Source organism: Carcharodon carcharias, chromosome 5 (assembly GCF_017639515.1).
Source record: "Carcharodon carcharias isolate sCarCar2 chromosome 5, sCarCar2.pri, whole genome shotgun sequence".
NCBI classification, from domain to species: domain Eukaryota; kingdom Metazoa; phylum Chordata; class Chondrichthyes; order Lamniformes; family Lamnidae; genus Carcharodon; species Carcharodon carcharias.
Window position 1 is genome coordinate 5,111,707 of NC_054471.1, and position 17,484 is coordinate 5,129,190.

General features: G+C 49.2%; 1 protein-coding gene across 1 annotated transcript in view; it reads right to left on the bottom strand.

Annotated features, from left to right (window-relative positions):
- Nucleotides 1-17,484, bottom strand: part of LOC121278340 (phosphofurin acidic cluster sorting protein 1-like) — a 765,476-nt gene that overhangs the window by 93,622 nt on the left and 654,370 nt on the right. The window contains 1 exon segment of the mRNA XM_041188648.1: nucleotides 9,303-9,345. Within this exon segment, the coding sequence (XP_041044582.1) occupies nucleotides 9,303-9,345 (43 nt within the window).

Sequence of the window (17,484 nt, forward strand, 5' to 3'; positions counted from 1 at the left end):
CCCACACCCCATGTACACCCTCCCCTATCACTGACTCTACCCACCCATTTAATCCCCTCCCACATCCCCATATACACTCTCCCCTATCACTGACTCTACCCATCCATTTAATCCCCTCCCACATCCCCATGTACACTCTCCCCCTATCACTGGCTCTACCCAACAATTTAATCCCCTCCCACAGCCCCATGTACACTCTCCCACTACCACTCACTCTACCCACCCATTTAAACCCCTCCCACAGTCTCATGTACACTCTCCCCATCACTGACTCTACCCACCCATTTAATCCCCTCCCCCAGCCCCATGTACACTCTCCCCTATCATTCACTCTACCCACCCATTTAAACCCCTCCCACAGTCTCATGTACACTCTCCCCATCACTGACTCTACCCACCCATTTAATCCCCTCCCCAGACTCATGTACACTCTCCCCTATCACTGACTCTACCCACCCATTTCATCCCCTCACACAGCCCCATGTACACTCTCCCCTATCACTGACTCTACCCACCCATTTAATCCCCTCCCAGTCTCATGTACACTCTCCCCCTATCACTGACTCTACCCACCCATTTCATCCCCTCACACAGCCCCATGTACACTCTCCCCTATCACTGACTCTACCCACCCATTTAATCCCCTCCCACATCCCCATGTACACTCTCCATCTATCACTGACTCTACCCACCCATTTAATCCCCTCCCACATCCCCATGTACACTCTCCCCTATCACTGACTCTATCCACCCTTTTAATCCCATCCCACAGGCCCATGTACACTCTCCCCATCACTGACTCTACCCACCCATTTAATCCCCTCCCACATCCCCATGTACACTCTCCCCTATCACTGACTCTACCCACCCACTGAATCCCCTCCCACATCCCCATGTACACTCTCCCCCTATCACTGACTCTACTCACCAATTTAATCCCATCCCACAGCCCCATGTACACAATCCCCTATCACTGACTCTACCCACCCATTTAATCCCCTCCCACATCCCCATGTACACTCTCCCCCTATCACTGACTCTACCCACCCATTTAATCCCCTTCCACACCTCCATGTACACTCTCCCCCTATCACTCACTCTACCCACCCATTTAAACCCCTCCCACAGTCTCATGTAAACTCTCCCCATCACTGACTCTACCCACCCATTTAATCCCCTCCCCCAGCCCCATGTACACTCTCCCCTATCATTCCCTCTACCCACCCATTTAAACCCCTCCCACAGTCTCATGTACACTCTCCCCATCACTGACTCTACCCACCCATTTAAACCCCTCCCCAGCCTCATGTACACTCTCCCCTATCACTGATTCTACCCACTCATTTAATCCCCTCCCAGTCTCATGTACACTCTCCCCCTATCACTGACTCTACCCACCCATTTAATCCTCGCCCACAGCCCCATGTACACTCTCCCCTATCACTGACTCTACCCACCCATTTAATCCCCTCCCACACCCCCATGTACACTCTCCCTCTATCACTGACTCTACCCATCCGTTTAATCCCCTCCCACAGCCTCTTGTACACTCTCCCCTATCACTGACTCTACCCACCCATTTAATCCCCTCCCACATCCCCATGTACACTCTCCCCTATCAATGGGTCTACCCACCCACTGAATTCCCTCCGACAGCCCCATCTACACTCTCCCCTATCACTGACACTACCCACCCACTGAATCCCCTCCCACATTTCCATGTACACTCTCCCCCTATCACTGACTGAACTCACCAATTTAATCCCCTGCCACAGCCCCATGTACACTCTCCCCTATCACTGACTCTACCCACCCATTTAATCCCCTTCCACACCTCCATATACACTCTCCCCCTATCACTTACTCTACCCACCTATTTAATCCCCTCCCACAGCCCCATGTACACTCTCCCCCTATCACTTACTTTACCCACCCACTTAATCCCCTTCCACAGCCCCATGTACACTCTCCCCTATCACAGACTCTACCCACCCAATTAATCCCCTCCCACATCCCCATGTACACTCTCCCCTATCACTGACTCTACCCACCCATTTAATCCCCTCCCACATCCCCATGTACACTCTCCCCTATCACTGACTCTACCCACCCATTTAATCCCCTCACACATCACCATGTACACTCTCCATCTATCACTGACTCTACCCACCCATTTAATCCCCTCCCACATCCCCATGTGCACTCTCTCCTATCAATGGGTCTACCCACCCACTGAATCCCCTCCCACAGCCCCATCTACACTCTCCCCTATCACTGACTCTACCCACCCACTGAATCCCCTCCCACATCCCCATGTACACTCTCCCCCATCACTGACTCTACTCACCAATTTAATCCCATCCCACAGCCCCATGTACACTCTCCCCTATCACTGACTCTACCCACCCATTTAATCCCCTCCCATAATCTCATGTACATCCTCCCCCTACCAATGACTCTAGCCACCCATTTAATCCTTGCCCACAGCCCCATGTACACTCTCCCCTATCACTGAATCTACCCACCCATTTAATCCCCTCCCACACCCCCATGTACACTCTCCCTCTATCACTGACTCTACCCACCCATTTAATCCCCTCCCACAGCCCCATGTACACTCTCCCCTATCACTGACTCTACCCACCCATTTAATCCCCTCCCACATCCCCATGTACACTCTCCCCTATCAATGGGTCTACCCACCCACTGAATTCCCTCCCACAGCCCCATCTACACTCTCCCCTATCACTGACTCTACCCACCCATTGAATCCCCTCCCACAGCCCCATGTACACTCTCCCCCTATCACTTACTCTACCCACCCACTTAATCCCCTTCCACAGCCCCATGTACACTCTCCCCTATCACTGACTCTACCCACCCATTTAATCCCCTCCTACATCCCCATGTACACTCTCCCCCTATCACTGACTCTACCCACCCATTTAATCCCCTCCCACATCCCCCTGTACACTCTCCCCTATCACTGACTCTACCCACCCATTTAATCCCCTCCCACATCCCCATGTACACTCTCCCCCTATCACTGACTCTACCCACGCATTTAATCCCCTCCCACATCCCCATGTACACTCTCCCCTTATCACTCACTCTACCCACCCATTTAAACCCCTCCCACAGTCTCATGTACACTCTCCCCATCACTGACTCTACCCACCCATTTAATCCCCTCCCCCAGCCCCATGTACACTCTCCCCTATCATTCACTCTACCCACCCATTTGAACCCCTCCCACAGTCTCATGTACACTCTCCCCATCACTGACTCTACCCACCCATTTCATCCCCTCCCCCAGCCTCATGTACACTCTCCCCTATCACTGACTCTACCCACCCATTTAATCCCCTCCCAGTCTCATGTACACTCTCCCCCTATCACTGACTCTACCAACCCATTTAATCCCTTCACACAGCCCCATGTACACTCTTCCCTATCACTGACTCTACCCACCCATTTAATCCCCTCCCACAGCCCCGTGTACACTCTCCCCTATCACTGACTCTACCCACCCATTTAATACCCTCCCACACCCCCATGTACACCCTCCCCTATCACTGACTCTGCCCACCCATTTAATCCCCTCCCACATCCCCATATACACTCTCCCCTATCACTGACTCTACCCATCCATTTAATCCCATCCCACATCCCCATGTACACTCTCCCCCTATCACTGGCTCTACCCAACCATTTAATCCCCTCCCACAGCCCCATGTACACTCTCCCACTACCACTCACTCTACCCACCCATTTAAACCCCTCCCACAGTCTCATGTACACTCTCCCCATCACTGACTCTACCCACCCATTTAATCCCCTCTCCAGACTCATGTACACTCTCCCCTATCACTGACTCTACCCACCCATTTCATCCCCTCACACAGCCCCATGTACACTCTCCCCTATCACTGACTCTACCCACCCATTTAATCCCCTCCCAGTCTCATGTACACTCTCCCCTATCACTGACTCTACCCACCCATTTCATCCCCTCACACAGCCCCATGTACACTCTTCCCTATCACTGACTCTACCCACCCATTTAATCCCCTCACACAGCCCCATGTACACTCTTCCCTATCACTGACTCTACCCACCCATTTAATCCCCTCCCACAGCCCCATGTACACTCTCCCCCTATCACTAACTCTACCCACCCATTTAATCCCCTCCCACAGTCCCATGTACATCCTCCCCCTATCACTGACTCTACCCACCCATTTAATCCTCGCCCACAGCCCCATGTACACTCTCCCCTATCACTGACTCTACCCACCCATTTAATCCCCTTCCACACCTCCATGTACACTCTCCCCCTATCACTTACCCTACCCACCTGTTTAATCCCCTCACAGAGCCCCATGTACACTCTTCCCTATCACTGACTCTACTCACCCATTTAATCCCCTCCCACAGCCCCATGTACACTCTCCCCCTATCACTTACTCTACCCACCCACTTAATCCCCTTCCACAGCCCCATGTACACTCTCCCCTATCACTGACTCTACCCACCCATTTAATACCCTCCCACATCCCCATGTACACTCTCCCCCTATCACTGACTCTACCCACCCATTTAATCCCCTCCCACATCCCCATGTACACTCTCCATCTATCACTGACTCTACCCACCCATTTAATCCCCTCCCACATCCCCATGTACACTCTCCCCTATCACTGACTCTATCCAACCATTTAATCCCCTCCCACATCCCCATGTACACTCTCCCCTATCACTGACTCTACCCACCCACTGAATCCCCTCCCACATCCCCATGTACACTCTCCCCCTATCACTGACTCTACCCACCCATTTAATCCCCTCCCACATCCCCATGTACACTCTCCCCTATCACTGACTCTACCCACCCATTTAATCCCCTTCCACACCTCCATGTACACTCTCCCCTTATCACTTACTCTACCCACCTATTTCATCCCCTCACACAGCCCCATGTACACTCTTCCCTATCACTGACTCTACCCACCCATTTAATCCCCTCCCACAGCCCCATGTACACTCTCCCCTTATCACTTCCTCTACCCACCCATTTAATCCCCTCCCACAGCCCCATGTACACTCTCCCCCTATAACTCACTCTACCCACCCATTTAAACCCCTCCCACAGTCTCATGTACACTCTCCCCATCACTGACTCTACCCACCCATTTAATACCCTCCCAGTCTCATGTACACTCTCCCCCTATCACTGACTCTACCCACCCATTTAATCCCCTCACACAGCCCCATGTACACTCTTCCCTATCACTGACTCTACCCACCCATTTAATCCCCTCCCACAGCCCCATGTACACTCTCCCCTATCACTGACTACCCGCCCATTTAATCCCCTCCCTCAGCCCCATGTATACTCTCCCCCTATCACTCACTCTACCCACCCATTTAATCCCCTCCCACAGTCTCATGTACATGCTCCCCCTATCACTGACTCTACCCACCCATTTAATCCTCACCCACAGCCCCATGTACACTTTCCCCTATCACTGACTCTACCCACCCATTTAATCCCCTCCCACACCCCCATGTACACTCTCCCTCTATCACTGACTCTACCCACCCATTTAATCCCCTCCCACAGCCCCATGTACACTCTCCCCTATCATTGAGTCAACCCACCCATTTAATCCCCTCCCACATCCCCATGTACACTCTCCCCTATCAATGGGTCTACCCACCAACTGAATTCCCTCCCACAGCCCCATCTACACTCTCCCCTATCACTGACTCTACCCACCCACTGAATCCCCTCCCACATCCCCATGTACACTCTCCCCCTATCACTGACTCTACCCACCCATTTAATCCCCTTCCACACCTCCATGTACACTCTCCCCCTATCACTCACTCTACCCACCCATTTAAACCCCTCCCACAGTCTCATGTAAACTCTCCCCATCACTGACTCTACCCACCCATTTAATCCCCTCCCCCAGCCCCATGTACACTCTCCCCTATCATTCCCTCTACCCACCCATTTAAACCCCTCCCACAGTCTCATGTACACTCTCCCCATCACTGACTCTACCCACCCATTTAAACCCCTCCCCAGCCTCATGTACACTCTCCCCTATCACTGACTCTACCCACCCATTTAATCCTCGCCCACAGCCCCATGTACACTCTCCCCTATCACTGACTCTACCCACCCATTTAATCCCCTCCCACACCCCCATGTACACTCTCCCTCTATCACTGACTCTACCCATCCATTTAATCCCCTTCCACACCTCCATATACACTCTCCCCCTATCACTTACTCTACCCACCCATTTAATCCCCTCCCACAGCCCCATGTACACTCTCCCCCTATCACTTACTTTACCCACCCACTTAATCCCCTTCCACAGCCCCATGTACACTCTCCCCTATCACTGACTCTACCCACCCATTTAATCCCCTCCCACATCCCCATGTACACTCTCCCCTATCACTGACTCTACCCACCCACTGAATCCCCTCCCACATCCCCATGTACACTCTCCCCCATCACTGACTCTACTCACCAATTTAATCCCATCCCACAGCCCCATGTACACTCTCCCCTATCACTGACTCTACCCACCCATTTAATCCCCTCCCACATCCCCATGTACACTCTCCCCTATCACTGACTCTACCCACCCATTTAATCCCCTTACACACCTCCATGTACTCTCCCCCTATCACTTACTCTACCCGCCTATTTAATCCACTCACACAGCCCCATGTACACTCTCCCCATCACTGACTCTACCCACCCATTTAATCCCCTCCCCCAGCCCCATGTACACTCTCCCCTATCATTCACTCTACCCACCCATTTAAACCCCTCCCAGGCTCATGTACACTCTCCCCCTATCACTGACTCTACCCACCCATTTAATCCCCTCACACAGCCCCATGTACACTCTTCCCTATCACTGACTCTACCCACCCATTTAATCCCCTCCCACAGCCCCATGTACACTCTCCCCTATCACTGACTACCCGCCCATCTAATCCCCTCCCACAGCCCCATGTACACTCTCCCCCTATCACTCACTCTACCCACCCATTTAATCCCCTCGCACAGTCTCATGTACATCCTCCCCCTACCAATGACTCTTGCCACCCATTTAATCCTTGCCCACAGCCCCATGTACACTCTCCCCTATCACTGACTCTACCCACTCATTTAATCCCCTCCCACACCCCCATGTACACTCTCCCTCTATCACTGACTCTACCCACCCATTTAATCCCCTCCCACAGCCCCATGTACACTCTCCCCTATCACTGACTCTACCCACCCATTTAATCCCCTCCCACATCCCCATGTACACTCTCCCCTATCAATGGGTCTACCCACCCACTGAATTCCCTCCCACAGCCCCATCTACACTCTCCCCTATCACTGACTCTACCCACCCACTGAATCCCCTCCCACATCCCCATGTACACTCTCCCCCTATCACTGACTCTACTCACCAATTTAATCCCCTCCCACAGCCCCATGTACACTCTCCCCTATCACTGACTCTACCCACCCATTTAATCCCCTTCCACACCTCCATGTACACCCTCCCCCTACCACTTACTCTACCCACCTATTTAATCCCCTCACACAGCCCCATGTACACTCTTCCCTATCACTGACTCTACCCACCCATTTAATCCCCTCCCACAGCCCCATGTACACTCTCCCGCTATCACCTACTCTACCCACCCACTTAATCCCCTTCCACAGCCCCATGTACACTCTCCCCTATCACTGACTCTACCCACCCAATTAATCCCCTCCTACATCCCCATGTACACTCTCCCCCTATCACTGACTCTACCCACCCATTTAATCCCCTCCCACATCCCCCTGTACACTCTCCCCTATCACTGACTCTACCCACCCATTTAATCCCCTCCCACAGCCCCATGTACACTCTCCCCTTATCACTCACTCTACCCACCCATTTAAACCCCTCCCACAGTCTCATGTACACTCTCCCCATCACTGACTCTACCCACCCATTTAATCCCCTCCCCCAGCCCCATGTACACTCTCCCCTATCATTCGCTCTACCCACTCATTTAAACCCCTCCCACAGTCTCATGTACACTCTCCCCATCACTGACTCTACCCACCCATTTAAACCCCTCCCCCAGCCTCATGTACACTCTCCCCTATCACTGACTCTACCCACCCATTAAATCCCCTCCCAGTCTGATGTACACTCTCCCCCTTTCACTGACTCTACCCACCCATTTAATCCCCTCACACAGCCCCATGTACACTCTTCCCTATCACTGACTCTACCCACCCATTTAATCCCCTCCCACAGCCCCGTGTACACTCTCCCCTATCACTGACTCTACCCACCCATTTAATCCCCTCCCATATCCCCATGTACACTCTCCCCTTATCACTGACTCTACGCACCCATTTAATCCCCTCCCACATCCCCATGTACACTCTCCCCCTATCACTGACTCTACCCACCCATTTAATCCCCTCCCACAGTCTCATGTACATCCTCCCCCTATCACTGACTCTACCCACCCATTTAATCCTCTCCCACAGCCCCATGTACCCTCTCCCCTATCACTGACTCTACCCACCCATTTAATCCCCTCCCACATCCCCATATACACTCTCCCCTATCACTGACTCTACCCATCCATTTAATCCCATCCCACATCCCCATGTACACTCTCCCCCTATCACTGACTCTACCCACCCATTTAATCCCCTCTCACAGCCCCATGTACACTCTCCGCCTATCACTGACTCTACCCACCCATTTAATCCCCTCCCACATCCCCATGTACACTCTCCCCCTTTCACTGACTCTACCCACCCACTTAATCCTCTCCCACAGCCCCATGTACACTCTCCCCCTATCACTGACTCTACCCACCCATTTAATCCCCTCCCACACCCCCATGTACACTCTCCCCTATCACTGCCTCTACCCACCCATTTAATCCCCTCCCACAGCCCCATGTACACTCTCCCCTATCACTGACTGTATCCACCCAATTAATCCCCTCACACAGCCCCATGTACACTCTCCCCTATCTCAGTCTCCAGCCTCCCATGAGGAAAAATGGCACAGAACAGGGATTGAATGTGGTATCTTTTGGTTTGTATGGCTGAGTCCCACAGTGGGAGGTACATTGAACCAGTGATCATGAGGGGCCCTAAAACAAATATTTGTGAAATAATAAGAAAAGGAGAGCGTCCACTGAAACTAGAAGAACTCCGTACAGGGACAGTGTGAGTTGGATCAGAAAGTGTCACCCACCTGACGTTGAGAGGGATTGCTCCACGACACCCACTTTGACCACCTGTTAAAATCACAAAATTACTGCTGAGCTTGGAGTACAATCAATCAGAGTTTCATATCATCAATCTGTTTGATAATATCAATGTGTTTTTTGGTATTTGTTCATGGGATGTGGGCTTCGCTGGCTGGAGCAGCATTTATTGCCCATCCCTAGTTGCCCTTGAGAAGGTGGTGGTGAGCTGCCTTCTTGAGCCGCTGCAGTCCATGTGGTGTAGATACACCCACAGTGCTGTTAGGGAGGGGAGTTCCAGGATTCTGACCCAGCGACAGTGAAGGAACGGTGATATATTTCCAAGTCAGGATGGTGAGTGACTTGGAAGGGAACTTGAGCAGAATGTCTCACCTCTGACCTGCTCTTGTAGCCACAATATTTATATGTCTAGTCCAGTCCAGTTTCCGGTTAATGGTAACCGCCAGGATGTTGATAGTGGGGGATTCAGTGATGGTACAAGAAATACAGGCAATGGAAATCTATTCGATCAACACGCTAACACTCTCATTGTAACTCGTCCCTCTAGATCACTACCCGCCCATTGAAACCCATCCCTCTAGATCAATAACTCTCACATTGATAACCATCCCGCTAGATCACTAACTCTCCCATTGATAACCATCCCTCTAGATCACTAACTCTCCAATTGAAACCCCTCCCTCTAGATCACTAACTCTCCCATTGAAACCCATCCCTCTAGATCACTAACTCTCCCATTGAAACCCATCCCTCTAGATCACTAACTCTCCCATTGTAACCCGTCCCTCTAGATCACTAACACTCCCATTGAAACCCATCCCTCTAGATCACTAACTCTCCCATTGAAACCCATCCCTCTAGATCACTAACGCTCCCATTGAAACCCATCCCTCTATATCCCTAACGCTCCCATTGAAACCCATCCCTCTAGATCACCGACGCTCCCATTGAAACCCATCCCTCTAGATCACTGACACTCCCATTGTAACCAGTCCCTCTAGATCACTAATGCTCCCATTGAAATCCATCCCTCTAGATCACTAACTCTCCCATTGTAACCCGTCCCTCTAGATCACTAACGCTCCCATTGAAACCCATCCCTCTAGATCACTAACGCTACCATTGAAACCCATCCCTCTATATCACTAACTCTCCCATTGAAACCCAGCCCTCTAGATCACTAACGATCCCATTGAAACCCATCCCTCTAGATCACTAACTCTCCCATTGAAACCCATCCCTCTAGATCACTAACTCCCCCATTGAAACCCATCCCTCTAGATCACTAACTCTACCATTGAAACACATCCCTCTACATCACTAACTCTCCCATTGCAACACGTCCCTCTAGATCACTAACTTTCCCATTGAAACCCATCCCTCTAGATCAGTAACTCCCATTGAAACCCATCCCTCTAGATCAGTAACTCCCATTGAAACCCATCCCTCTAGATCACTAACCCTCCCATTGAAACCCATCCCTCTAGATCACAAACTCCCATTGAAACCCATCCCTCTAGATCACTAACGCTCCCATTGAAACCCATCCCTCTAGAACAATAACTCTCAATGAAACCCATCCCTCTAGATCACTAACTCTCCCATTGAAACCCATCCCTCTAGATCACTAACTCTCCCATTGAAACCCATCCCTCTAGATCACTAACTCTCCCATTGAAACCCATCCCTCTAGATCACTAACTCTCCCATTGTAACCCGTCCCCCTAGATCACTAACGCTCCCATTGAAACCCATCCCTCTATATCACTAACTCTCCCATTGAAACCCATTCCTTTAGATCACTAACTCTCCCATTGAAACCCATCCCTCCAGATCACTAACTCCCATTGAAACACATCCCCCAGATCACTAACTCTCCCATTGAAACCCATCCCTCTAGATCACTAACACTCCCATTGAAACCCATCCCTCTAGATCACTAACTCCCATTGAAACCCATCACCCAGATCACTAACTCTCCCATTGAAAGCCATCCCTCTAGATCACTAACTCCCCCATTGTAACCCATCCCTCTAGATCGCTAACTCTCCCATTGAAGCCCATCCCTCTAGATCACAAATCTCCCATTGAAACCCATCCCTCTAGATCAGTAACTCCCATTGAAACCCATCCCTCCAGATCACTAACTCTCCCACTGAAACCCATCCCTCTAGATCACTAACTCTCCCATTGAAACCCATCCCTCTAGATCACTAACTCTCCCACTGAAACCCATCCCTCTAGATCACTAACTCCCATTGAAACCCATCACCCAGATCACTAACTCTCCCATTGAAACCCATCCCTCTAGATCACTAACTCTCCCATTGAAACCCATCCCTCTAGATCACTAACTCCCATTGAAACCCATCCCTTTAGATCACTAACTCTACTATTGAAACCCATCGCTCTAGGTCCCTAGCTCTCAAGTTGAAACTCATCCCTCCGGATCACTAACTATCCTACTGAAACTCATCACTCCAACTCACTAATTCTCCTGTTGAAATCCCTCCCTCTAGATCACTAACTCCCATTGAAATCCATCCCTCTAGATCACTAACTCCCATTGAAACCCATCCCCCTAGATCACTAACCTTCCCATTGAAACCCATCCCTCTAAATCACAAACTCCCATGGAAACCCATCCCTCTAGATCACTAACTCCCATTGAAACCCATCACTTTAGATCACTAACTCCCATTGAAACCCATCCATCTAGATCACTAACTCTCCCATTGAAACCCATCCCTCTAGATCACTAACTCTCCCATTGAAACCCATCCCTCTAGATCACTAACTCTCCCATTGAAACCCATCCCTCTAAATCACAAACTCCCATGGAAACCCATCCCTCTAGATCACTAACTCTCCCATTGAAACCCATCCCTCTAGATCACAAACTCCCATTGAAACCCATCCCTCTAGATCAGTAACTCACCCATTGAAACCCATCCCTCTAGATCACTAACTCTCTCATTGAAACCCATCCCTCTAGATCACTAACTCTCCCACTGAAACCCATCCCTCTAGATCACTAACTCTCCCATTGAAACCCATCGCTCTAGATCACTAACTCTCCCATTGAAACCCATCCCTCTAGATCACTAACTCCCATTGAAACCCATCCCTCTAGATCACTAACTCTCCTATTGAAACCCATCGCTCTAGGTCCCTAGCTCTCAAATTGAAACTCATCCCTCCGGATCACTAACTATCCTACTGAAACTCATCCCTCCAGCTCACTAACTCTCCCGTTGAAATCCCTCCCTCTAGATCACTAACTCCCATTGAAATCCATCCCTCTAGATCACTAACTCCCATTGAAACCCATCCCTCTAAATCACAAACTCCCATGGAAACCCATCCCTCTAGATCACTAACTCCCATTGAAACCCATCACTTTAGATCACTAACTCCCATTGAAACCCATCCATCTAGATCACTAACTCTCCCATTGAAAGCCATCCTTCTAGATCACTAACTCCCATCCCTCTAGATCACTAACCCTCCCATTGAAACCCATCCCTCTAGATCACTAACCCTCCCATTGAAACCCATCCCTCTAGATCACAAACTCTCCTATTGAAACCCATCCCTCTAGATCACTGACTCTCCCATTGAAACCCATCCCTCTAGATCACTAACTCTCCCATTGAAACCCATCCCTCTAGATCACTAACTCTCCCATCGTAACCCATCCCTCTAGATCACTAACTCTCCCATTGAAACCCATCCCTCTAGATCACTAACTCTCCCATTGAAACCCATCCCTCTAGATCACTAACTCTCCCATTGAAACCCATCCCTCTAGATCACAATCTCCCCTATTGAAACCCATCCCTCTAGATCACTAACTCCCATTGAAACCCATCACTCTAGATCACTAACTCTCCCATTGAAACCCATCCCTCTAGATCACTAACTCTCCCATTGAAACCCATCCCTCTGGATCACTAACTCTCCCATTGAAACCCATCCCTCTAGATCACTAACTTTCCCATTGAAAACCATCCCTCTAGATCACTAACTCTCCCACTGAAACCTATCCCTCTACATCACTAACTCTCCCATTGAAACCCATCGCTCTAGATCACTAACTCTCCCATTGAAACCCATCCCTCTAGATCACTAACTCCCATTGAAACCCGTCCCTCTAGATCACTAACTCTCCTATTGAAACCCATCGCTCTAGGTCGCTAGCTCTCAAATTGAAACTCATCCCTCCGGATCACTAACTATCCTACTGAAACTCATCACTCCAGCTCACTAACTCTCCCGTTGAAATGCCTCCCTCTAGATCACTAACTCCCATTGAAATCCATCCCTCTAGATCACTAACTCCCATTGAAACCCATTCCCCTAGATCACTAACCTTCCCATTGAAACCCATCCCTCTAAATCACAAACTCCCATGGAAACCCATCCCTCTAGATCACTAACTCTCCCATTGAAACCCATCCCTCTAGATCACTAACTCTCCCATTGAAACCCATCCCTCTAGATCACTAACTCTCCCATTGAAACCCATCCCTCTAGATCACAATCTCCCCTATTGAAACCCATCCCTCTAGATCACTAACTCTACTATTGAAACCCGTCACTCTAGATCACTAACTCTCCCATTGAAACCCATCCCTCTAGATCACTAACTCTCCCATTGAAACCCATCCCTCTCGATCACTAACTCTCCCATTGAAACCCATCCCTCTAGATCACTAACTTTCCCATTGAAACCCATCCCTCTAGATCACTAACTCTCCCATTGAAACCTATCCCTCTACATCACTAACTCTCCCATTGAAACCCATCGCTCTAGATCACTAACTCTCCCATTGAAACCCATCCCTCTAGAACACTAACTCCCATTGAAACCCGTCCCTCTAGATCACTAACTCTCCTATTGAAACCCATCGCTCTAGGTCGCTAGCTGTCAAATTGAAACTCATCCCTCCGGATCACTAACTATCCTACTGAAACTCATCACTCCAGCTCACTAACTCTCCCGTTGAAATCCCTCCCTCTAGATCACTAACTCCCATTGAAATCCATCCCTCTAGATCACTAACTCCCATTGAAACCCATTCCCCTAGATCACTAACCTTCCCATTGAAACCCATCCCTCTAAATCACAAACTCCCATGGAAACCCATCCCTCTAGATCACTAACTCCCATTGAAACCCATCACGTTAGATCACTAACTCCCATTGAAACCCATCCATCTAGATCACTAACTCTCCCATTGAAACCCAACCCTCTAGATCACTAACTCTCCCATTGAAACCCATCCCTCTAAATCTTAAACTCCCATGGAAACCCATCCCTCTAGATCACTAACTCTCCCATTGAAACCCATCCCTCTAGATCACAAACTCCCATTGAAACCCATCCCTCTAGATCAGTAACTCACCCATTGAAACCCATCCCTCTAGATCACTAACTCTCTCATTGAAACCCATCCCTCTAGATCACTAACTCTCCCACTGAAACCCATCCCTCTAGATCACTAACTCTCCCGTTGAAATCCCTCCCTCTAGATCACTAACTCCCATTGAAATCCATCCCTCTAGATCACTAACTCCCATTGAAACCCATTCCCCTAGATCACTAACCTTCCCATTGAAACCCATCCCTCTAAATCACAAACTCCCATGGAAACCCATCCCTCTAGATCACTAACTCCCATTGAAACCCATCACGTTAGATCACTAACTCCCATTGAAACCCATCCATCTAGATCACTAACTCTCCCATTGAAACCCAACCCTCTAGATCACTAACTCTCCCATTGAAACCCATCCCTCTAAATCTTAAACTCCCATGGAAACCCATCCCTCTAGATCACTAACTCTCCCATTGAAACCCATCCCTCTAGATCACAAACTCCCATTGAAACCCATCCCTCTAGATCAGTAACTCACCCATTGAAACCCATCCCTCTAGATCACTAACTCTCTCATTGAAACCCATCCCTCTAGATCACTAACTCTCCCACTGAAACCCATCCCTCTAGATCACTAACTCTCCCATTGAAACCCATCGATCTAGATCACTAACTCTCCCATTGAAACCCATCCCTCTAGATCACTAACTCCCATTGAAACCCATCCCTCTAGATCACTAACTCTCCTATTGAAACCCATCGCTCTAGGTCCCTAGCTCTCAAATTGAAACTCATCCCTCCGGATCACTAACTATCCTACTGAAACTCATCCCTCCAGCTCACTAACTCTCCCGTTGAAATCCCTCCCTCTAGATCACTAACTCCCATTGAAATCCATCCCTCTAGATCACAAACTCCCATTGAAATCCATCCCTCTTGATCACTAACTCTCCCATTGAAACTCATCCCTCTAGATCACTAACCCTCCCATTGAAACCCATCCCTCTAGATCACTAACTCTCCTATTGAAACCCATCCCTCTAGATCACTGACTCTCCCATTGAAACCCATCCCTCTAGATCACTAACTCTCCCATTGTAACCCATCCCTCTAGATCACTAACTCTCCCATTGAAACCCATCCCTCTAGATCACTAACTCTCCCATTGAAACCCATCCCTCTAGATCACTAACTCTCCCATTGAAACCCATCCCTCTAGATCACAATCTCCCCTATTGAAACCCATCCCTCTAGATCACTAACTCCCATTGAAACCCATCACTCTAGATCACTAACTCTCCCATTGAAACCCATCCCTCTAGATCACTAACTCTCCCATTGAAACCCATCCCTCTGGATCACTAACTCTCCCATTGAAACCCATCCCTCTAGATCACTAACTTTCCCATTGAAACCCATCCCTCTAGATCACTAACTCTCCCATTGAAACCTATCCCTCTACATCACTAACTCTCCCATTGAAACCCATCGCTCTAGATCACTAACTCTCCCATTGAAACCCGTCCCTCTAGATCACTAACTCTCCTATTGAAACCCATCGCTCTAGGTCGCTAGCTCTCAAATTGAAACTCATCCCTCCGGATCACTAACTATCCTACTGAAACTCATCACTCCAGCTCACTAACTCTCCCGTTGAAATCCCTCCCTCTAGATCACTAACTCCCATTGAAATCCATCCCTCTAGATCACTAACTCCCATTGAAACCCATTCCCCTAGATCACTAACCTTCCCATTGAAACCCATCCCTCTAAATCACAAACTCCCATGGAAACCCATCCCTCTAGATCACTAACTCTCTCATTGAAACCCATCCCTCTAGATCACTAACTCTCCCATTGAAACCCATCCCTCTAGATCACTAACTCTCCCATTGAAACCCATCCCTCTAGATCACAATCTCCCCTATTGAAACCCATCCCTCTAGATCACTAACTCTACTATTGAAACCCATCACTCTAGATCACTAACACTCCCATTGAAACCCATCCCTCTAGATCACTAACTCTCCCATTGAAACCCATCCCTCTGGATCACTAACTCTCCCATTGAAACCCATCCCTCTAGATCACTAACTTTCCCATTGAAACCCATCCCTCTAGATCACTAACTCTCCCATTGAAACCTATCCCTCTACATCACTAACTCTCCCATTGAAACCCATCGCTCTAGATCACTAACTCTCCCATTGAAACCCATCCCTCTAGATCACTAACTCCCATTGAAACCCGTCCCTCTAGATCACTAACTCTCCTATTGAAACCCATCGCTCTAGGTCGCTAGCTCTCAAATTGAAACTCATCCCTCCGGATCACTAACTATCCTACTGAAACTCATCACTCCAGCTCACTAACTCTCCCGTTGAAATCCCTCCCTCTAGATCACTAACTCCCACTGAAATCCATCCCTCTAGATCACTAACTCCCATTGAAACCCATTCCCCTAGATCACTAACCTTCCCATTGAAACCCATCCCTCTAAATCACAAACTCCCATGGAAACCCATCCCTCTAGATCACTAACTCCCATTGAAACCCATCACTTTAGATCACTAACTCCCATTGAAACCCATCCATCTAGATCACTAACTCTCCCATTGAAACCCAACCCTCTAGATCACTAACTCTCCCATTGAAACCCATCCCTCTAAATCTTAAACTCCCATGGAAACCCATCCCTCTAGATCACTAACTCCCATTGAAACCCATCCCTCTAGATCAGTAACTCACCCATTGAAACCCATCCCTCTAGATCACTAACTCTCCCACT